General features: G+C 49.4%; 1 protein-coding gene across 6 annotated transcripts in view; it reads right to left on the reverse strand.

The window, feature by feature from the left end:
- The window catches only part of LOC138803175 (disabled homolog 2-interacting protein), a 180,096-nt gene that overhangs the window by 98,066 nt on the left and 59,501 nt on the right, over positions 1 to 22,529 (reverse strand). For 2 of the 6 annotated variants that reach the window (XM_069987005.1, XM_069987012.1), the window contains exon 1: positions 17,942 to 18,246. The exons of 2 other annotated variants lie outside the window; for them this stretch is intronic. In XM_069987005.1, coding sequence (XP_069843106.1) covers positions 17,942 to 18,065 — 124 coding nt within the window. In that variant the 5' untranslated portion in view covers positions 18,066 to 18,246. Of the gene's footprint in view, positions 1 to 17,941; positions 18,247 to 22,529 lie in introns of those variants that run through there. 2 more of the 6 variants (XM_069987008.1, XM_069987006.1) reach the window with 2 other exon arrangements.

Genomic DNA, 22,529 nt, shown 5'->3' on the forward strand with positions numbered 1-22,529 from the left:
CAGCACCTTCCATAACTTTGTCCATAGTCCTTCTGTGACTCAAATCAGCCTGTTCTGGGCAATGTCTGCTCCCAGAGGGACCCCAGTATGTTCCAGCAAGACAGATCTCTGCTCCTGGTGACACCACTAACAGGGGTAACATGAATGGTCACATTAAAGCTATTGGGTCTCCTGACCCAATAGCTCAAAAGGCTCCCCAAGGAATTGATGGCTTGCTACAAGCTCTATCCATACTAATAACTGATTTTTGGGTTCTGGACTAATGTCTCCGATCTTCTTTTTTTTGCCGGTCATGGGGCCTGAACTCTGGGTCTGGGCGCTGTTCCTCAGCTCTTTAGCTCAAGGCTAGAGCTCTACCACTGGAGCCACAGCGCCATTTCCGCTTTTTCTGTTCATGTGGTGCTGAGGAATCGAACCCAGGGCCTCATGCATGCAAGGCAAGCGCTCTACCACTGAGCCACCTTCCCAGCCCAATCTTCTTTTTTTTTAAAGCACATATTAGCTATACAATGGGGAGAATCTCATTTATCAATCTTTTTTCCTGACAGGAATCTTCTTAGATTCTTTTTTGTCCTGGAACTCCTCATAAAATTTCAATACACACAATCTTTTATAGACTACTCATAAATTGGGTGTTATGCAAAAAATAAAGTAATAGTTTTTTTGTTTTTTGTTTTTTGTTTTTTTTTGTCAGTCGTGGGGCTTGAACTCTGGGCCTGAGCGCTGTCCCTCAGCTCTTCAGCTCAAGGCTAGCACTCTACCACTTGAGCTACAGCGCCACTTCCGGTTTTCTGGTGATTTATTGGAGATAGGAGTCTCACAGTCTCTCCTGCCCGGGCTGGCTTTGAACCGCAATCCTCAGATCTCAGCCTCCTGAGTAGCTAGGATTACAGGCGTGAGCCACCAGCGCCCAGCTTAAAGTAATAGTTTTTTCCAAGCCCTATTCCTGAAATCAAACTTTTGGCCAACTAGGGGCAATATAGCCCCCACTGAGAATGAAGAGCATGAAGATGGAGACTAGATTTAAACCTGACTCTGCTATGTAACTCCAGGGCAACGCCTGTCAGTCTCTGGTCTCCCGACTGATCAATCATCAAACCAGTGAGTCAGGGAATATGATGTCTCCGCACTTGACTCCTCCCTCAAAAAATATAATAAGTATGTAAATAAAAATAAACATCTATATTTTTCCCAGTAAAAAGAAGCAGGGAGCTACTGCCTCAATCTCCTACCCAGCCATCCTAACCCTTCCTCTGACTCTGGGGACTAACTCAGTGCCCTGAACCCAAGCCTCGGACCTAACAGAATAGCTTTCGCCCAGTCAGACAGGGAGACCCTGAGAGGTTTGAGCCACACAGATGTCACCAGCAGAGGTACCAGAGAGGTTGAGTGAATCTACCAAGATCGCACAGAGTGAAAATGGCACCTCTAGAAAATTCCAGGGGAAGGGAGACTCAATGACCCTATATGAGTCTCCCCTAGACCTATAAGTAAGGTTCAGGCTCACCCCCATTATGTGATATTTCCCCAATGCTAACAAAACCAGACCCTGGGGTCAGTTCTTTCCACCAGGAGATGGGAAGAATCTCCATTGTACCAGTAAGACCAGCCTGTCTTCCTTATTCTCAGAAGCCACCACCAGAGAAATGCATTTGAACCTTCATACGTCTGCAAAATAAATAAATAAAATAAAATAAAATCTGTTTCATTCAAATGCTGCTGGCTTGGTTGCCAGGGATACCACCTAATCATGAAGGATGACTGTTTCTTGTTCCCATGGAAACACGGTGGGCCTGAGGAACATCCTGTAATTTCAGACAAGACACCAAATTTCAGTTGTCAGGTTGCACTGCCCAGTTCTTCCTGTTTGAAGGAGGAGGGAGGGCAGTGATCTCACATGCAGACCGGCAAGGATGCAGAAGGAGCAAGTGCTGGGCCGGGAAAGGGGAAGGGACGTCACAGCAACCGGGAAAACCCAAACCCAAACTACCAGAGGCCATCACACACCTTTTGGATAGGTTTAAGACCAATCTGAAATTTAAAAATAAAATTTTAGCCGGGCGCTGGTGGCTCACGCCTGTAATCCTAGCTACTCAGGAGGCTGAGATATGAGGATCTCGGTTCAAAGCCAGCCCGGGCAGGAGAGACCGTGAGACTCCTATCTCCAATAAACCACCAGAAAACCGGAAGTGGCGCTGTAGCTCAAGTGGTAGAGCGCTCGCCTTGAGCTGAAGAGCTGAGGGACAGCGCCCAGGCCCAGAGTTCAAGCCCCACGACCGACAAAAAAATTAAAATAAAATAAAAATTTTAATAATTAAAAAGCTAGTGGTTCATTCCTATAAATCTAGCTACTCAGGAGGCTGAGATCTAAGGATCACAGTTCAAAAGCCAGCCCAGGCAGAAAAAGTCCATGATTCTAATCTCCAATTAACCACCAAAAAGTCCAAAGTGGAGCTGTGGCTCAAGTGGCAGAGTATTCACCTTGAATGAAAAAGCTCAGGGCCAGTGCCCAGACCTTGAGTTCAAGTTCTAGTATGGACGGACATACACACACACACACACACACACAGACACACACACACACACACACACACACACACACACACACACACACACACACACACACACACACGAAAAAAAACCAGTAACAACAAAAAGCAGAATGCATACCACTTGGAAAGATCCTAGCAGCAGCATCTTGAATGAAAAAAAAAAAAAGAAAAGCCCTTCACAACATTCTTATAGTGTATGACCCTGCTTGTGTGGCATTCTCAAAGTGGTAAGGCAACAGAGAAAGAGAGGGTTAGACAGAGAATACAGAAAGTAGGGGCAGGCAGGAGAGAGTAGCCATCAGGGGAAGCATAAGATACAAAGAATGTCTCAGCAGCTACAGGAGCATCGTTTGTGTGTGTGTGTGTGTGTGTGTGTGTGTGTGTGTGTGTGTGTGTACGTGTGTGTGTACGTGTGTGTGTGTCCGTGTACGTGTGTGTACGTGTGTGTGTACGTGTGTGTGTACGTGTGTGTACGTACGTACTGGTACTTGTAAGGTCCGCTCCTGGATGGCGAGCAGACTCCACCCTCCTTGCAGCAAAGTCTCTGCCCAGTACCTGCGTTACCTAGGCAACTGGCACACCTGGAAGAGGTTACATCTGCCTCCGCTGAGGTCACATCTGAATTTGATGTGGCCACACCTTTCTCCGCCCATACCCTAGATAAGGCCTAGCCCAGGCTCAGAGGCCCTCTTTTCTAGCTCTTTCTCAGCTCTCTCTCTCTTTCCCAGTTCTCCCAGCAATCTTTTCCAGGCTTTTCCCCACCGCGTGGAGGGCCAAGATGGCCTGGTGCCAGCCAGGTCTACTGAATAAACCTACCCCTTACCTGCATACCACATGCGTGGTGCTGTTCTTACACGGCTACCTCTTTTTAAAAACCTAACAGGCCGGGCGCTGGTGGCTCACGCCTGTAATCTCAGCTGGGAGATCTGAGGATCGCGGTTCAAAGCCAGCCTGGGCAGGAGAGACCGTGAGACTCCTATCTCCAATAAAACCACCAGAAAACCAGAAGTGGTGCTGTAGCTCAAGTGGTAGAGCACTAGCCTTGAGCTGAAGAGCTGAGGGACAGCGCCCAGGCCCAGAGTTCAAGTCCCACGACCGACCAAAAAAAAAAAAAAACCTAGCAGTACTGGAGTTTAAACTCAAAGCCTGTGTTCCTGCTTGGCTTTTTCACTCAAGACTGGTGTTCTACCGTTTAAGCCACACCTCCACTTCTGGATTTTTTTTCTTAGTATAATTTTATTGTTATCATTGAAGTATTGTACAGAGGAGTTGGTCGCCATTTCACAAACCACATCATAAGCACACACTTATTTTTCGGACACCATCACCCCTTTCTTTGCTTTCCCTGTTTCTTCCCCCCATCCCCACCTACAAATTGCATAGTTCAGTTTCCACATAGTGTCCACTGAGTACCATGGCTGCATTTGTTCATCCTCCCTCCCTCCATTTCTACACATCCCTATCCCCCCTCAAAAGACAAAAAGCAATGCCAATAACAAAGAAAATCCCAAGAGCAAAAATAAACAACAACAACAAAAAACATATTAAAGGTCTCTTAGATCTGTCTTCCTAGGCTGGTTTCTAACTATGATCCTCCACTCTCAGCCTTCTGAATAGCTGGGATTATAGGCATGTGCCTGACTGGCTAGCTCCATTTTGCAGAGGCTCCTGTGGGAATCTATATAGGTGATGAATCAAGAGGCAGAGACCACTGTCCCCTCAAGCAGAAAAGATGAGGACCAGAGAGGGTACCCCTGACATTTGGAGCCAGCACAGCCTTTACCACTGCATTCATGTTATTCTCCTTTTGGATATAAACCATCTCACAGGCCATCATCAACCTCAGACAAGGTGACTCAGAGACAGTGATAAACAAGACCAAATAAGGCCATTTCCTAACTCTGTCTGAACAACCCACAAATACAAGGTCACCGTGCCATCCACAAACACCAATCCTTCTCTCAGGAGCAGTTGCTGTCAACTTTAGTGACTGCATTAAGCAGTGGCAGCCTCCTCTCCCTAGAGACAAGATCCAGTATGTGATGATCGGACTCCCACTTTCTCATGGGGGCTGCCTCAGATCTCCCCCAAAACATCCTACCAGATCTTACACACACCCGTGCTATTACTAAGAAGCTCATCAGGCTCCTTGGGTGCACTCTCCCTCGCTGTCATGAGTCATAAATGCAACTTTAGAGCAGGACTTCCTTGCCCAGGCTGGTCTCAAACCATAATCTTCAGATGCTCAGCCTCCTGAGACGCTAGGATTACAGGTGGTTCCACCACAGCCCAGCCTCAGTAATAATTTTTTTTCCAGTTGGTCATAGGACTTGAACTCAGGGCTTAGGGACTGTCCCTGAGCTTCTATGCTCAAGGCTAACACTCTGAGCCACAACTCCACTTCCAGTTGTTTGGTGGTTAATTGGGAATAAGAATCTCACTGACCCTTCTGCCCAGACTGGATTTGAATCACAGTCCTCAGATCTCAGCCACAGGAGAAACTAGGATTACAGGTGTGAGCCGCCAGCGCCTGGCTTTCAGTAATACTTCTTGAGGGCATGGAAATTCTATTACAGCACTCCAGGATGAGCCCAGGTTATAAAAATAACCCTGAATATTCAGACTCATTACTATATTCGTTTTCCTGTTCATTTCCATTCATTATAAACTCCTTCTCTCCCCCACTCCCCCCCAAAAAATTCTTCCTCAACACTTTAAATGTTCTATGCTTTTGTTTTAAAATTGTCTTATTAAATTAGAACCATGTGGTTGGTTATATGATACAGGCAGCTTATCTTTTCTAACAAACTTAGGCATAGTTTTAAGCTTCTATTTATCTTGAGATATAATTTTTCAACTTTCTTTATTTTCTATAAATGACAACTTGGAATTTAATTTTAAATGACTCCCCAAACTCCTGACTCAGTGATGTAACTAACACTGAAGCAAAGCTGAGGTTCAGTTCTGTGGGTAATTTTTAGCCTAAGGACCAGTTGACTCGTGGATTGGGTTTCGTAAGGTACCTGAAGTTGTATTGGGAAAGAGCCAAGCATGTGAGTTTATTCTGTAATATATCACCATTTTATGTTCTAGAAGACAACATTTTATGCTCTAGAATAGCCCTAGGTACCGGGGAAGGGAGATCAAAGCAAAGGCGAAACTCAAACAGCCCGTCAGGACATAAGTCATTGGTCCCTTGTCTCTGACCCATAAGTCCTGTGCCTTCTGCCAACTCCCATTAATCTCTCAGGCCAACTTGTTAGTCTGGAAGCATGGTAAAGCCCCAGGCTCTTCATCATGATTTGCAAAGACAATGACAAAACTCTTAACACACGTGTAACACATACAAGATGAGCACCTCTCTCAAATGGACGTACACATGCAACACAATACCAATCAAAACCCTTGCAAACTTTTCAAAGACACTAAACAAGCTGAATTTTACAACAGCAAAGCAAAGAGCTTAGAAAAACCAGTCAAGCTTGAGGAGGAAGAAAAAGGTTGGGGTATTCATTATGTTAACTAATTTCAAGAAATTAGTTAATTCCAACAAATATAAACAAATTCCAACAAATATAAACAAGCAAATGTAGTATTCGCATAAGATGCACAGATCAATCAAGCAGAATAAAGTCCAGAAACAGGCCCACACTCATATGGCAGTTTTAGAAAGAAAAAAAAAAGGCCAAAGCACATTAATGGGGAACAAGTTATATTTGTTGTTGTTTTATTCAACAAATAGTACTAAAACAACTGGCTATCTGTGTGTAATAAATGTGCAGATCTAAGGCAAGTCTAAGTGATGAGTATCCATAATCCCAGCTACTCAGGTAGCAAAGAAAGGTTATGAGTTGAGGCCAGATGAGAAGGAAAGCTGGCAAGTCTGCATCTCAAGCAAAGGCTAAGCATGAGGACACATGTCTGTCATCCCAGTTATGCAGAAAGCATAAACAGGAGGATCAAGGTTGGGGACAGCCTGGGTATAAATATCCCCTAAGTAACTAAAGAAAACAGGGCTAAGGGAATTGCTCAAGTGATAAAGTGCTTAGAAAAGGCCCTGAGTTCATCCCTCAGTATTGGAGGGGAGAGGAGGGGTGGAAGGAGGGAGAAAGAAAAACAGATCTAAAGATAGTGCTATATAGTTCTATCTAAAAACGTACTCAGGAGTAGGAAATTTTAGCTCCAACTTTAATAGGAAGAAACTGAAGCTTTGCTCAAGTCCATATGGCTACAGGAGACAGAGGACAGGGTTCAAAGCCCAGGGGTCCCTGAATCTGAGGGATGTCTCAATTGAAGAAAGAAGCTACAGTGCAGAGATGGACGAGAGGGCAGATCCGGAGTTCCTCGGGATGCCAAGTCCCCTCCCTGCCCCAAGCTCCTCCCCACATTCCCAGGCTGTCCCAGCCCCAAGTGAAGACAAGGGATATCTCCTTGGAGGTCACATTTTTGTTTTTACACCATGGGTTGGGGGTCAGCAGGGACTATGAGGCCACAGAACTGTGATTTGTCTCTGGAACGGGTATGAGGTCATAGTTCAAGCTGCCATCAAGTTCAGAAGGGCGTTCAGGGTCAGAGGATATTGTCCAGGACTGCTGGGGGTGGGCAGTGAAGGGGGTAGGCATAGAGTCTGCTGGGCGAGCAACATGAGGATGAGGTGCTTAGGGTTCAAAGCAGCCCCAGGACCTTCAACACAGAACACTTGGTGAAGGGAGGGCACAGCAGCTCTTCCAAGAGAACAGAGGAGTCAGGCCCAGGGCTGATACTAAAGAGGAGCTAAACAGACTTTGTCTTCCCATTGCCAGCTCAGAATCCTGTGTAGGGCTGCTCCTAAAAGGTAGAGCAAGCCAGATGCTGGTGGCTCCTGCCTGTAATCCTAACTACTCAGGAGGCTGAGATCTGAGGATCAAGGTTCAAAGCCAGCCCGGGCAGGAAAAGTCTGTGAGACTCTTATCTCCTATGAACCACCAGGAAATCGGAAGTGGCGCTATGGTTCAAAGTGGTAGAGCACTAGCCTTGAGTGAAACAGCTCAGGGACAGCACCCAGGTCCAGTTCTTTCCCCACAACCAACCTCCTCTCTGCCCTCCCCAAAAAAGGCAGGGCAAGGGTCCATGCCATCCCTGACATCTGGTTGGCATCACAGATAACCCAGTATCAGTCCTACAAACATCTCAGCCTCCATATACTTTATCACCAGCCAGCTGTGTACATCCCTCCTCGCAAGCAACTTGACAACAGCTTTCTGACAACCCCAGGATTCCTACTCCTTATCCTGAGACACATCTGACTTCCAGAGAATTCCCAGTCTTCCAGAAAACCCAGGACGTCCTAGCCACTGGAGGATTAACTTACTTCCTCTCTGTCAGAAGACTTCTAGGCGTTCCTGCACAGCCACCCTCTCTTATTTCATTCCTGAATTTTCTCCAACACTTTTCTTTATAGCTTCAGGGTGTATCTGAGGCCAGAAGAGAGCTGTCATTCACTCTGTGTTGCTGGGACTGCGGACATAAGGGGTCCTTTAAATACACATTTGCGTCTCTCTGTTGTGTTTGGTTTTTTCAAAGCCCATTTTTAAAACACATAATGCACATATTTTAAAGCATATGCATATGTAGGAAAAGCATAAAGTGCAATCTGCAGGATATACATCACCTTATGTGGCCAGTTTTCCCTAAAGAGAATAAGCAAGCATGGCTGTATCTTGGGAGTTAGTAATTTTTTTTTCCCATAAAGGGCCAGCACCAAATATTTGAGGCTTATCAGACCATATGGCCTGGCTAAACCATCCAAGTCTGCTTTGCAACAGGAAAAGCTGTTATGGACAATTCGTAAAGGAATCAGCCTGGTTCTAATCAAGCTTTAATTGTAGACACTGGAATTCAAGTTGTATATCATTTTTACATGCTAAAAATATTTTGATCCAGACCTAGTGGTGTACAACTCTAATCCCAGCATTTGGAAGGCTGAGGCAAGAGGATTATGAGTTTGAGGCTAGCTTGAGCAGAAGAAGGAGGAGGAAAAGGAGGAAGAGGTGGAAAAGGAGAAGAAGGAGAAGGAGAAGAGGAGGAGGAGGAAGAAGAAGAAGAGGAGGAGGAGGAGGAAGAGGAGGAGGAGGAAGAGGAGGAAGAAGAAAAGGAGGAGGAAGAAGAGGAGGAGGAGGAAGAAGAAGAAGAAGAAGAAGAGGAGGAGGAGGAGGAAGAGGAGGAGGAGGAAGAGGAGGAAGAGGAGGAAGAAGAAAAGGAGGAGGAAGAAGAGGAGGAGGAGGAAGAAGAAGAAGAAGAAGAAGAGGAGGAGGAAGAGGAGGAGGAGGAGGAAGAGGAAGAGGAGGAAGAAGAAAAGGAGGAGGAAGAAGAGGAGGAGGAAGAAGAAGAAGAGGAAAAAGAAGAAGAGGAGGAGGAGGAGGAGGAGGAGGAGGAAGAGGAGGAGGAGGAGGAAGAGGAAGAGGAGGAAGAAGAAAAGGAGGAGGAGGAGGAGGAAGAGGAGGAAGAGGAGGAGGAGGAAGAGGAGGAGGAGGAAGAAGTCAGCCACCATTGGCTCACGCCTATAATTCTAGCTATTTACAAAGCTGAGCTCTGAGAATTGTGGTTTAGAACCAGCTAAGGTGGAAAGACCAAGAAATTCTTATCTCTGATTAACGAGTAAATACGCGCGCGCACACACACACACGCACACACAGGCACATGGGCAAGCAGGCACATATGGTGGTCTGTCTCCTGGGGAAGGTCCCCTAAATGTGGTCCCTCCCCCTGCCTCCCCCACCAACCACAGAGTAATGCTTCCCCCCTTCTCCTTTCAGGCATCACTGCCTGTGGGGGTGGGGCAGGTGGCAGTGATTGGCAGCTTGGACTCTCTAGGTCTGGATCCCAGAAGAGCTAGGAAGCACAGGGACCCTGCCCAGCATGCTCTGAACCCACGGCTCTGAGAGCAGGATCTCCGTTCCACGTGGAACCCTGACTCGGCTCACAGACAGCTTTGGGGAGACCCAAGCTTCTCCCTGTCTCCATCCCTGCCAAGCTTGTCTAGGACTGCCCAGTTTTGCATGTCACTGCTCCCCTGAGGACTGAAGCCCCTGCAGGCCCCAGCACCTGCGCATTCTCTCCTGTCCCCAAGGAACACCTTGCACATGCCACCCCTTGCAGCATCCATACCCAGCCTACAACTGCCACTAGGCCCCCCAACCCAACCCTCACTGCCCCTGCCGCCCACAGCCCTGTACCTTCCAAGGACCTGGTCCCTCTGTTAGGGCAAATCCAGGGCCCATTCTGAGTGGCAGGCTCCTAACCTTTGAGAAGTTTAGGAATCTTGTTCAACATTTCTAAATTAAAAAAAACAAAAAACAAAAAACTAAGGGGTAGCAAAACACGGGGGTGGGCAACATTGGGCCCTGATATCTTGTCTTGCCAAATTCCAGAGCTAAAATAACAGATCACCATCTCCTAGTTCATAAATGTGCTAACCCCCCCCAAAAAAGGAGCCTAAGACACCAGCACAGAATAAAAGAGAGGACTTTGAAAAGCATTAAGAGGCATGGTATGGCAGTATGGTGCATGAGACCCTGAGTTCAAACCTCACTACTGCCAAAAGAATGAAAGAAAGGAAGAAAGGGAGAAAGGAAGGAAGGAAGGAAGGAAGGAAGGAAGGAAGGAAGGAAGGAAGGAAGGAAGGAAGGAAGGAAGGCAGGCAGACAGGGAGAAAGAGAGGGAGAAAGAAAGGGAGGAAAGAAAGAAAGAAAGAAAGAAAGAAAGAAAGAAAGAAAGAAAGAAAGAAAGAAAGAAAGAAAGAAAGAAAGAAAAGAAAGAAAGAAAAGAAAGAAAGAAAGAAAGAAAGAAAGAAAGAAAGAAAGAAAGAAAGAAAGAAAGAAAGAAAGAAAAAGCAAGCATTATTGAAGTTAAAGGGATGTCATGGGAAACTTGCAACAGTTCCCTAACACTCCCTCTCAATGCACGCAGGCCCCAGGCAGGGGACTAAACAAACATTCCGGGACACAGACAGCAGAAAGCCAGCCTTGGTGAGCTGAGGTTCAGATGGCCTCTTCTCTGTGTCCCTTCTCCCACTGTGCCCACTGCCTCCCCACCCCCGCCTCCCAGAATCCTTGAGGACTCCTGCTTAGCCTCCAAGCCCACCTCCACAATCCCCCTGCAGAGGCCAGCGGCTGCCCTACTCCCCAAACTGCTCCCATCCTTCTCCCCCTGCATCCACTCAAACCCAGGGCCTCTGACACCTAAGACAAGCCCTCGGGGTGCCTGTGATCACTGAAAGGCAAACTCCCACCCTTCCCTCTGCTGCACAACAGTCTAGCTTGTGGCTGCCAAGTCATTGTTCTAAGTCACAGCTTTGGTTAGCACAGGGAAAGTTTGTCCATTCTGGTCTATCACTGGGCAGTGGGGAGGCGAGCCTGTTGGATTGGCCTGAATCTCAGCTGCTTCATTGGAGATAAGAGTCTCACAGACTTTATGTTCTCAAATAAAATAAAATAATATTAAAAAAAAAAAAAGAGTCTCACAGACTTCCTGCCCTGCCCCAAGATCCCCAGATCTCAGCCTTCTGCATAGCTAGGATTACAGGTGTGAGCCATCAGTACCTGGCTGAATCTGTTTTCTCATCTACAAACTGAGACTGATCATCATCCGTGAGAATAAGTGTTTGGTGCAGGAATGTAGGTGAAAGCCCCAGTACACCTGGCACTGTGTAAGTGCTCAGGAAATTGGGGTCACCATCAAAATTCTACCTCTGATTCCATATTCTACTAGGCGAAGAGAGTAGGAACATACTTACGGGCTTACCCTTCAAAGTCCTGCCCACCTGTCCAGCCAGAGCATCCACTAAGCTGCTCATCGGGCCTTCCTTCCCACTCAGCCCTCTCTCCCCTGCCCCCCACTTCCCGCAGAGGGCAGATCCTGGGCCTAGGGCTTGTACATTGCTCTAAACAGTACCATTTATACTTGTAGCCACTTCTGGATGGTTCTAGACCTCACAGAGATCTACAACTCCTCCATTAGCCTTCACAGATAGTGGATTAAGCCCCTCACACTTGGGATGGGTCAGTGACAGTTCACCCTGCTCAGTATATCCTACTTGGCATCCAATCTATTTGTTAAGCCTACCAGAGATCAGCAGTGACTTTTCTAAGGTCACATAGCATTTATGGCCCAGACAGGAATTGCCATTTTGGATACAGTATCCCCCAAATAGTACTCTATACCAAGCTGGACAGAAGGCATCGGACTGCCAGGGTGCCTGTGCCCTGTGTGTTCCTCCTCTCAAGCCAGAGGCTTCAGGGAGGGGCACAGAGCCTCACACCCCCATCTGCTAGTCTGTGCTCTGCCTTTCTCATTTCACATCTGTGTCTCTGTCCCCTCCAACAGCCCCGTCCCATCTGTCAGGAGCACAGAAGAGGGAAATACAAGCTAACAAGACTTCCGAAAGCCAAATTCCCAAACCACTGCTCAATACCCAGCAGCTTGTCAAAGCCAACACAGGACCTGGGAGAAGCAGGAGTGGAGAGGGGAGATGCAGGGTGGGGCGACCCCATCCTCAACGAAAGGCCCAGAAGCTGTGAAGTGGGAAGAGCACAGACGGAGGCCGGCTGCAGGGAGCCACGGCGTCTTTGTTTGCACTTGTCTAGACCTAGGAACCAAGCCTGCCAGTTCCAAGTACCAAGCCTACTTATTCTATTTCCATTATTATTATTCAGAGAGCTATTGAGATTCCTTATTTATGCAATCAGAGGAAATCACAGCACAGAGAACCGCTTCCAAACTCAAGGCCACGTGGGCCAATTTCAGATGGATAATTAAATATTGAACAAATGCTCAAATGCCTCTACTGGATGGGGCTGGCTAAAAATAACCACCAACACAGGGGCATCGGCTGCTCATTCTCAAAGCACCCCCTCACACTCCACACTGCTTCACAGGAAGGGGGGGCGGGGTGGCAGTTCCCCTCCCCACACACACACACACAAATACCTACCTCACGGAAAACAAAACTTCAGCTCCCAGCAAGCTCTGAATGTTCCTGACCAGGAAATACTCTCCCTTTCCTGACATTTAACCAAGTGGCCCCTAGAGGAAGGTGCTGGGGGAAATATCACAGTTACTTTTCTTTTAAAAATAGTCAAAAGGCTTCATGTCATGTCTAAAGCAAAATATGTATACAGTCCAGGATGTGAGCATTTGTGTGTGTGTGTGAGAAAGAGAAAGAGAGAGACAGGGAGACAGAGAGACAGAGAGACAGAGAGACAGAGAGAGAGGAGGAACTAGAGCTTGAACTCAGGGCCTCTGTGTTGTTCCTTCGCTTTTTTTGGTCAGTCATGGGGCTTGAACTCTGGGCCTGGGCACTGTCCCTGCACTCTTCAGCTCACGGCGAGCACTCTACCTCATGAGCCATAGCGCCATTTCCAGTTCTTCTAGTGGTTTTTATTGGAGATAAGAGCCTCACGGACTTTCCTGCCCGGACTGGCTTTAAACCACGATCCTCAGATCTCATCCTCCTGAGTAGCTAGGATTACAGGCGTGAGCCACTGGCGGCCGGCTTGTTCCTTCACTTTTTTGCTCAAGATTGCTGCTCTACTGAGCCACTGCTCCACTTTTGGCTTTTCTCTTAGATATAAGAGCCTCATAGACTTTCCTGCCTGACTAGCTTTGAACCACGATCCTCAGATCTCAGTCTCCTGAGTAGCTAGGATTACAGGCATGATCCACAAATGCCTGGTTTCAGGGCTAATGTTCTGAAAAGCAATAAACAAAACCAACTTGGAAATGGGGTAGATAAGATTCTGGGTTCTAGACTGTATCTCTTATTAGCAACTTTTGGTAACCTTAGGCAAGAGGCCTTGGCTCTGTGGCCTCAGTTTCCCCATCTGTCAATGGAAACAGTTGCCTCCTAGCCTTGGAGCTGTAAGAGTCCCCAAGTAGGAGACGCTCCCTCCTCCCAGCAGTGGCTGAACAAACCAAGATCTCCTTCCAGCTCTGAGCCACCAGGCATCAGAAGTCTAAACCTGACCCTCTGAGGTCAAGGGTGGAGGCATCCAGTGCTCTGAATTTCACAATCAAAGGAAGGCAACTTCCAAGCACTGTGGCCTCAACTCTAACTTTGCACTGTTCAGCTCACTGTTCAGCTCAGTTTCCCCAGCTACCAAGGTACATGCTGCTGCTGATGATGATGATGAAGATGACAATGGTCTTTATCTTCAGGGATAACTGGAATTAGAGCTGAAATATTCAGGTGAGGACCTCAACATAGGCCCACATGAAAGAAGCAATTATCTTATTAGTAAAGGTGACCAGGACCAGTCAGGAAAGCAAAGGAGGCTGAGGGACTGGCATGCAGCCGATTCATTAGCACCTCTGGCCTCAAGAACCCAGAGAGTGCAGGCTGGAGACTGTGGGCTGGAGAGTGGAGCATCAGAACCCTCTACACCAAAGGACCTGGAGGAAAAACAGAGGCTAAAGCCTTGAGTCCTGTGACCTGCCCAGGAGAAGGGTATGGTTGGCAGAATACAAGACAGCAAGGCCCAGGAGGAAGAGGTGGGAAATGGGGCCATACTTGGGACAGGGAGTCTCATCTGAGCTAATCCAGGCAGGCAGAGGAGCCAACCAGAAAGAACCATTTCCTACAGATGCCAGGACATTACTCTGCTTCCTTCCCCATTTTAGCCAGTACTGTTGGTGAGGATGTCCACGAACTCTTCATGGGGTCACTGTACAAATCAGATTGAAGGAAGCCTTATTAAAAACAAAGCCAGCTGGGCTCTAGTGGCCCATACCTGTAATCCTAGTTACTTGGAGGCTGAGATCTGAGGATCATGGTTCAAAGCCAGCCCAGGCAGAAAAGTCCATGAGACTCTTATCTCCAATTAATCTCCCCCCCCAAGAAAACAGAAATGGAGGTGTGGTTCAAGTAGTAAAGCACCAGCCCTGAGTTAAAAAAAAAAGCTAAGGGAGAGCATGAGGCCTTGAGTTCAATCACCAATAGCAGAAAAGAAAAAAAAAAAAAAAAGGAAAGAAAAAGGCCAAGTTTAGCATCAGTGATTCACACCTATAATCTGGGAGACTGATTGTTCAAGGATAGCCCGGGCAGAAAAAAAAGGTTCCTCAAGACTAGAAGAGCTGGATTCAAAGGCATGCACCTGTTATCCTAGCTACCATGAAGCCTAATATAGGAGGATCCCATCACCCCTGGGCAGAAAGTAAGAACTTATCTGAAAATTAACTAGTAAACATCAGGACAAGTGGTATGGCTCAGTAGTAAGAGCACTACTTAGGAAATATGAGGTCCATGGGCTGGGAAGGTGGCTCAGTGGTAGAGCGCTTGCCTTGCATGCCAGAGGCCCTGGGTTCGATTCCTCAGCACCACATAAGCAAAAAAGAATAAGGAAAAAAGAAAAAAAAGCAGGAAGTATGAGGTCCTAGTACTACCAAAAAGAAAAACAAGACACAACAAAACAAAACCAACCAAATCCAGGCGCTACCATTTCTGAGCTGTGTGAACTTGGGGGTGAGACTCTCCCATTGGGGCTACAGTTTTCACACCTGTAACATGAGATGAATCACAGAACCCACCTCACAGCACTGGCCTGAACATTAAATGAGATAAGGCAAGTTCAGAGTTAAAAGCCATGGTTCAGAGCCAAGCAGCCACTCAACAAACAGAAGCCAAAATAAACAGGTACCATTTTTACCCTTACTACACCTGATAAAAAGAGTGAGTGTCTACAGTATGGAAGAATCAGGAAGGTCAGAAGATACAGGGGGCAATCATAGCTCAGCAGGAACAGTGGAAAAGAGAGAGGTAACCTCAGGAGCCTTCTATGAGGCCCAGGGAGGGGAGTGATTCGAGCCCTTGGCAACCATTACTCCTAGATAAGAGACAATGTGTCAACCCAACCATGCCTGGCACCAGTGGCTCATGCCTGTAATCCTAGCTACTCAGGAGGCTGAGATCTCAGATTGTGGTTCAAAGCGCCAGGCTGGGCTGAGACGCTTATCTCCACTTCACTACCAAAATGCCAAACGTAGAGCTGTGGCTCGGGTGGTAAACTACCAACCCTGAGTGAAAAAACTAAGGGTCAGAGCTCAGGCTCCGAGTTCAAGCCCTGGTACTGATACACACAAACCAAGGACTCAGCTAACCCTCATCGGCACTTTCTCATCTCTGAATACACACAAAGCCGCCAGCTCATTTTTGCCTTCCTTGCTAGTGGCAGTGGCCAGAAATCCTCGAGGGTCTGCTGCCTCCACCAGGGGAACCAGCCCCTCTGATCATGGGGAAAATGACCCCCAACTGCTAGAAGGAAATGGCTGAAGACCAGAAAGTGGCTTTCCCCCCCCCCCCCCCCCCCCCCCCGAGCTGGAGGGGGCAGGGAAGGGGCGGAGTCAAGCTTCAGGGATAGGGGATATCTATAACTAAGCCAGCCACCTCCCACCAAGGGAGGGAATCTCCACCTCCTCAGCCCTAAGGCTCTGAGCCCACCTGACTTCATCCATGAGGGGGCTACCCCCATGGTCAGGCCTCAATGGCTGTTCCCTGCCCTCCCCTCCTCAGATGAACTCGTGGAATTTCCTGCTCCAGTTGGCTTGGAGCTTCAGTCCTCAGATCTCAGCCTCCTATGTGTAGCTAGGGTTATAGGCTCTGGCCACCAGCACCTGGTCCTAGATAAAAATTCTTCTACTGAGCTATTCTTTCCCCCCCCCCCACACACACACACAACACCCCACGCCATCTCCCCTTCCCTCCCCTCCCCCAGTGAGTTCTTTCAAGACTCCTCACAGCCTCACAAGGTGGGAGTTGCAAGTTCAAACTCAGTGTCCGCCTGACACATTGATGGTGCCCGGCCAGTCAGCTGAGCAGGAGGGCGAGTTCCTGTCCTCCCTGGGCCTCTACACTTGGGACTGGATTTGCAAGAGGCAGAAAGAGAAGAAGGTCATACAGGGTTTGGGGGCGGGGAGATGATCAAGAGAGGCCCCCCGAGGGCTAGAACATGATTGGGCATTTGTCCAACTCCCTCCCATTTCTCACCCAGCAATCTGTCTCTTCAATGAACCCTCATTTTCAGCAATTACTATTTGACAACTAAGAAAACAAGAGGTTCAGAGGGGAGGGGGGATGATTTGTTCAAAGTCACAAGACTTGTACTCCGATCTCTGATCTGGTAGGCCAAACGTGTAAAATGCTAGAGAGGCCATTTCAGGAAAGGCAGAGGAATAGGGAAATCACAGACCCTCCGGGACTCAGCTACACACACACACACACACACACACACACACACACACACACACACACACACCTGTGCACACACATGTCCTGAGTCTACTTGAACTCCTGTGCCTACATTTCTGCACACCAGGAACTCTGAACTTCCTGAGGAAGCCCTGGACATTGAGGCTCAGCCTCTGGATTGTGGGAAAAAGTCTTCCTCATTCTGGGGGAATGCTAGCCAAAATGGCCTGCCTCCCTTGTTGGCCCTTGCTGACAAGAGCAGTGACATTTAGGGGTAATACACACCAGCACCCTGAAGGGTGAGAATTTGACCCCTTGGGACCTGCTTGGATTCCATTCATGGCATTTGCTCAAATCTCTCTGTGGTCAGTCTTAGCACAGAGCCAGCCTTTGAGCTTCCAAGATAACCTGATCCTGTAACAGGGGGGTGGGAGCCCCTGGTTCCCCACGGAGCCCTACAGCACCCTCTTTCCTCCCACCCTACCAGGTATCCTCAGTGGGTGACACAAGCTTCCCCAGGGCCCTGGCCCAACCTAAGGCAGGCTTCCTGGGATGCCTGCCTTCCACCAGCCAGGGAAGGAAGTCCTGGCCCTCATCCTCACCCCCCACCCCCACCCCCAAGGCAATCCCCAGCATCAAGGAGTTCCCAGATGAGGGTTCTTTTACTGGAGGGTTGTTACTCCCTTCAATGAGCCCAGTCTCCTGCTCTGGAAGGGCAGAAACTCTTTCCCCAAAACCACTAGAGCTGTGGGCCTGGATATCTATCCCGGGCTGCAAACCCTGCTCGCCTCTTGCAAGTCCACCCATCTATCCCCTCTACCCAAGAGGTTGGGGGGGGGGGGGCGGGGGAGAGGAGGTGATGTCCCTGAAAGGGGAAAATGTGTTGGGGAGGCAGCCAAACAGTAGTAGCCAGGACAGAGAAAGACAAGGTTAAGACAAACCCAGGTTCCACTTAGACTATTTTATAACCAGGACACTGGGTAAACTGAGGCACGAGGATCGAAATCAGAGAACCCGGATTCCCTCTTGCCTGGCAGGAGGAAAGGGGTCTGAGGGAGCATCTGGGGCAATTGGGGGGGGGGGGGTGTCCAACGGACGGAGGCTCCTGGACCCCTGGTACCCAGGGTGGGCCCAGGGTGCGGGGGGGGGGGGGTCAGGAGGTGGTGCCTACCCCTGGCGGGCCGGGTCCGGCTGCGGGAGCGGCTCCTCTGGCGCTGCAGCCGGGGTCGCCTCAGCAGTCGGTAGTAGTAGGAGGACCTCCCGATGCTCTTCCTGGCGCTGCCGCCCGCGGACATGCTGCCGCCCGCCGGGCACCGGGGCCGGGCCTGGGCGCTCACTCGGGCCCCATCGGCCGCTCCGGACGACCCGGCGGGGGGCACCCCGACTCTGTCCCCGCGCTCCGGGGCAGCCGCCGCCGAGATGCACACTGCCCCACAAAGTCGCTCAAACTCCGCCTCCCCGCCCCGTCCCCGCCCCCGAGCGGAGCAGCCGGCTCCTCGGCTGGGGCCCTGGACCGGGAGGGCCAGGCTGGCACCGGCCCCCGGAAAGTCAGCGCGGGAGAAATCCCGGCCTGGAGTCCGCGAGGAGAGGTGGCCCGGACCCCCCATCTCCTTTCCCCGACGGGACCCCAAGAGGGTCGCAGCCCATGGCTCCCGGTGCCTGGCTGGAGGCTGCCAGGGACCCCCATCTCGCCTGCAGGTGGTGGATGGTGCGCCCTGGGCGCACGCCCTGAAGCCAGGTGGACACCAAGCCAGGAAACAGTTACTTCCAAACAGGGTCAGGAAAGAGGCTGCTACCCTGGACCTTTCTACCTTTCTCAAGCTGACAGCGCAAACACCCGGCCGGCCAGGCAAGCATTCTCTCGCGCCAGGATACTTGCTTAAAGTTGCCCTTTTACAGATTGTCCCATCTGATACAAATTGGATTTTTTTTAAATCTTTATTGAAAAGATGGTGAGAGGGGTTGGTGACAGGGGTTACTGTTATACCTAAGGTGATGAATACATTTTAATTTAGTTTTATTTTCAAAGTGATGTACAGAAGGGTTACAGTTACATTGCTAGAGTAGTGAATATATTGTCAAACATTGTTACCCTCCCTCATTTTTCTCCCACTTTCCCTCTGCCCCAATCCTCAACCCCCCCAAGTTGTAAAGTTCATTTCCAACATATGGTCTTGTGAGTGTCACTGCTGCATTGGTTCAACCTTTGTCCTTTGTCTCACCATTTTATTAGCTTTTATTTATTGGGGTTGGGGGGGGATTCTTTTGAATTTTTTATTATCTTTAAGTTGTACAAAGAAGTTCCCATTCTACAAAACTGTATATGCATACAAAGTGTCTGATAACATTGTCACCCATCCCTCCTGACCCACTCCTTCTCTCTTTTCTTTTCTTCTTTTTTAAATTGAGATTAGGTGATTACATAAATTTCACATATTTCACAGTATTGTGGAATAGTGATACTTAAAGTCACAAACACATTTTAACTTTCACAAGGCAAATTGTTTTTAAACTCACTTGATACTCACTATGTTGGAAATGAACTGGACAAGTTGTATTTTTATAGTGAAGATTATGGTACTTCTTTCAAGGGGGGAAAAAAACCAAAAATATAATTCACACCTGCGTATCCAACCCAACCATTTTGCCCCCTTTGGATGGGGACCTACTCCCTCCGAAAAAAACCACTGCAGATGTGGGAATGGTGCAGCCACTCTGGGAGACAAAAACAATGCCTAAGCCTAGAATCTGGGACTGCAAATGGAGGCAAGAAACAGGCTGGAGGGAAAGGAACTTGCCTCTGATGCATTCACAGAAAATGTTTCTCCAAGTCACTTACTCCCCTACTTCAGGAACCCTACTTCATGGCCCCCCCAGGGCAAAAGGGAAGCAAACCCAACCATTCTTTGGTGACTGAAGCTTCCATAATCTAACCCCAGCCAACCCATCCATCCCCCCTGCATCTCCCCTGCTCCTCTGATTTCTCACTGTTCTCAACTCAGGGACAATCTGCCTTCCCTTTTCTCCCTTGTCCTGGCCCTCACCATCCACCACCCACAATACTGAAATTGTTAAGACAATCCCTTATCTGACCTCAAGTACAGAAGGGGAAACTGAGGCCCTGAAGGAGATCTGACTTGCCTCCACCGCAAGATAGTGGCAGAGACCAGTGGTTGAGTCTGGGACTATCCACAAGCAACTTGGGATAATGGAGGTAGTAAGGGAGGCAGTCTTTGTCTTCTTTCAGAGCAATTGGGAAGGTGGGGCCTGGCGGGGGGGGGGGGGGGGGGGGTGGAGAGTCTGGGCAGGAATCCAGGCCATGTTTTACTCTTCACAGGGGCAGCCCCCTCCTGAGCTCTCAGTCAGGAGGGAGGGCCTCTTGGTCAGGAGGAGCCAGGATCACAGCTGGAAGCCAGGCACCATCCCAGGACCAAGCTGGGGGGGGGGGGGGGAGGCAGGATGGCTCGGGAGGGTATTGCTCTCCCAAACCCAGCTGTGGAGTCCAAAGCCACCCACTGCCCTTGCCCCTCTTTCCAGAACATGGCCAATCCCACAGGAAGATGGAAAACCACTATCCCCACCAGGATATCACAAACCTCCTGTGGATTAAGTCCTCCCTTCCCACTGCAGAAGTGACCCAGGAGCCTATTGGGAGATGCTGCGGGGAAGAGCTTGCACAAACCAGCGGTGAACCCACTCAGAGCTGGCCTGTTCTTCCAGCCAAGGCACTAGAACCTACCAGAGCAACACCGGCCAATGTGGAGCTCAGAGCCACCCAGCTACAACTTATTCGTCCAGGCCTGCCAATTAAGAGAGTACCTCACAGAGTGAGAACAAAAAATCCAACTCCAAGGAGGCTATTAGACTTCATATGATCCAGTTTGCTTCCCAAAGAAGGTACTCCCTGCTCAGCCAAGGAAGGAAGGCAAGCTCCCAGCTAGCTAACTTGGGGGAAGAGGTGGGGGTACCATGTTCTGGCCAGGTCCCCCAACAGCTTTAAGTTTATGTGGAGAAACAGCTGAGAACTCAGGACCTCATCTGTAAACAGCCGGACTCCAAAGATCTGGCCTGGTCTCTGCTTCAACTTTTCAAGTCCTCCTCCGTGCCTCAGTATCCCAACCTCCAAGGGGAGAGTCTGGGTGCCTGATCTACCTGCCGTACCAAAGGGCGATCAGTCTTCATTCCTGGCCTTAGGATGGCAGTAGCACTAAAGACCCCACTACCACCACCTCTCCCCCAAACACAGCATTTCTGCAAGCCTGGTGGGATACCAGGTAGATTTGGGGATTGGGGTGCTGAGAACAAAGGAGGCCAGACATTCCCTAAGAGAGAAGAGAAAGCAGGGGAGCTAGCCCCCACCTTCCCCCAGACCCCTGGGCAGGCAGGCAGGCAGGCAGGCAGGCAGCAGACAAAGGCTGTTCCCAGAGCCACAGCAGAGCATCTGGAATCAATCCTGCCTTGGAACTGGCGCCACCCCCACCTCCTCCCTGTGAAGAGGGACCCTTGAGGCCTCCCCTTCCTCTGAGCTGAAGAGGCCTTCATCCTCCAGAGCCTAGGCCGAGGTGGGAGGGGCCCTGAAAATGTCTCCAGCACCCACACTGTTACCACTGCTTTCTGGGGCTGACCCCAAAAATAATCCACTGAGGATGCCTCCTCACACACCAGGCAGCCCTCCATGATGGACTCCTACAAGAGAGGCTTTCCCAGGCCCTGCTGATCTGATCCAGGAGCCTTCCTTCAGGCGTAAGGGGCTGGAAGTCTGGTGTTAGCCTCCTACCCTGTCTCTTTTCCAGAGGGCTCCTGTGAAGGCCAGATCACCACCTCCCACGTACAACTCTGCACAGATGCCAACACGCAGCCCCCAGAAGCTACCCAGCTCCTCCAGTTGACATATTTCTGGGGTTTCCTCCCTATGCGTGATTCAATTGGGTTAGGAAGGGGCCTGGAAAGGTGTAACTTTAGGAAGTGGCAGGCAGAGAAGGGGGCTTGCCCAACTCACCATCATCTTCACCCCCTCCTTCAAAAGCCTCCAGAGGACCAAACTCTATCACCAAGCAGTACCCCCCTCCACACCCCCTTGTTAAGCCTCCCTCCCCCACTGGCTCCCCCTGAATCTGACCTTCTGAGGCTCTTTTTCATTTTGGTCTTTGCCCTGCTGGTAGAATGGCAACCACCAAGCTCTTGGAAATACCAAGGACTCACGGACCCAAAGAATTTCCTTATGGACAGAAAACAACAGAAAGTAGAGTTCTACACCAATGGGACGGAGGTGGTGGGTGGCATTAGAGCTGGGGTAATGTCCAGGGACAGGTCAGGAGGGGCCTTAGTCCTGGGCAGTCCAGAAACCTACAGTTTCTGTGGAAGAGAAAAGGAGGAAGAGGAGGAAGAGGAGGAGGAAAAGGAGGAAGAGGGAGAAGAAGCAGAGGAAGGAAGGAAGGAAGGAAGGAAGGAAGGAAGGAAGGAAGGAAGGGATAGAGGGAGGGAGGGAGGAAAAGCAGAGGAGGAGAAGGAGAAGCCTACAGCCACGCCCTGTGGCTCAAACCTGTTATCCTAGCTACTCTGGATGCTGAGATCTGAGGATCCCAGTTCAAAGCTAGCCTACACAGGAAATTCGGTGACTTTTTTTTTTTTTTTTGGTGGGTCGTGGGGCTTGAACTCAGGGCCTGAGCGCTGACCCTCAGCTCTTCAGCTCAAGGCTAGCATTCTACCACTTGAGCTACAGCACCACTTCCAGTTTTCTGGTGGTTTATTGGACATAA

This window comes from Dipodomys merriami, unplaced genomic scaffold (assembly GCF_024711535.1).
Source record: "Dipodomys merriami isolate MVZ:Mamm:240054 unplaced genomic scaffold, mDipMer1.0.p SCAF_336, whole genome shotgun sequence".
NCBI classification, from domain to species: domain Eukaryota; kingdom Metazoa; phylum Chordata; class Mammalia; order Rodentia; family Heteromyidae; genus Dipodomys; species Dipodomys merriami.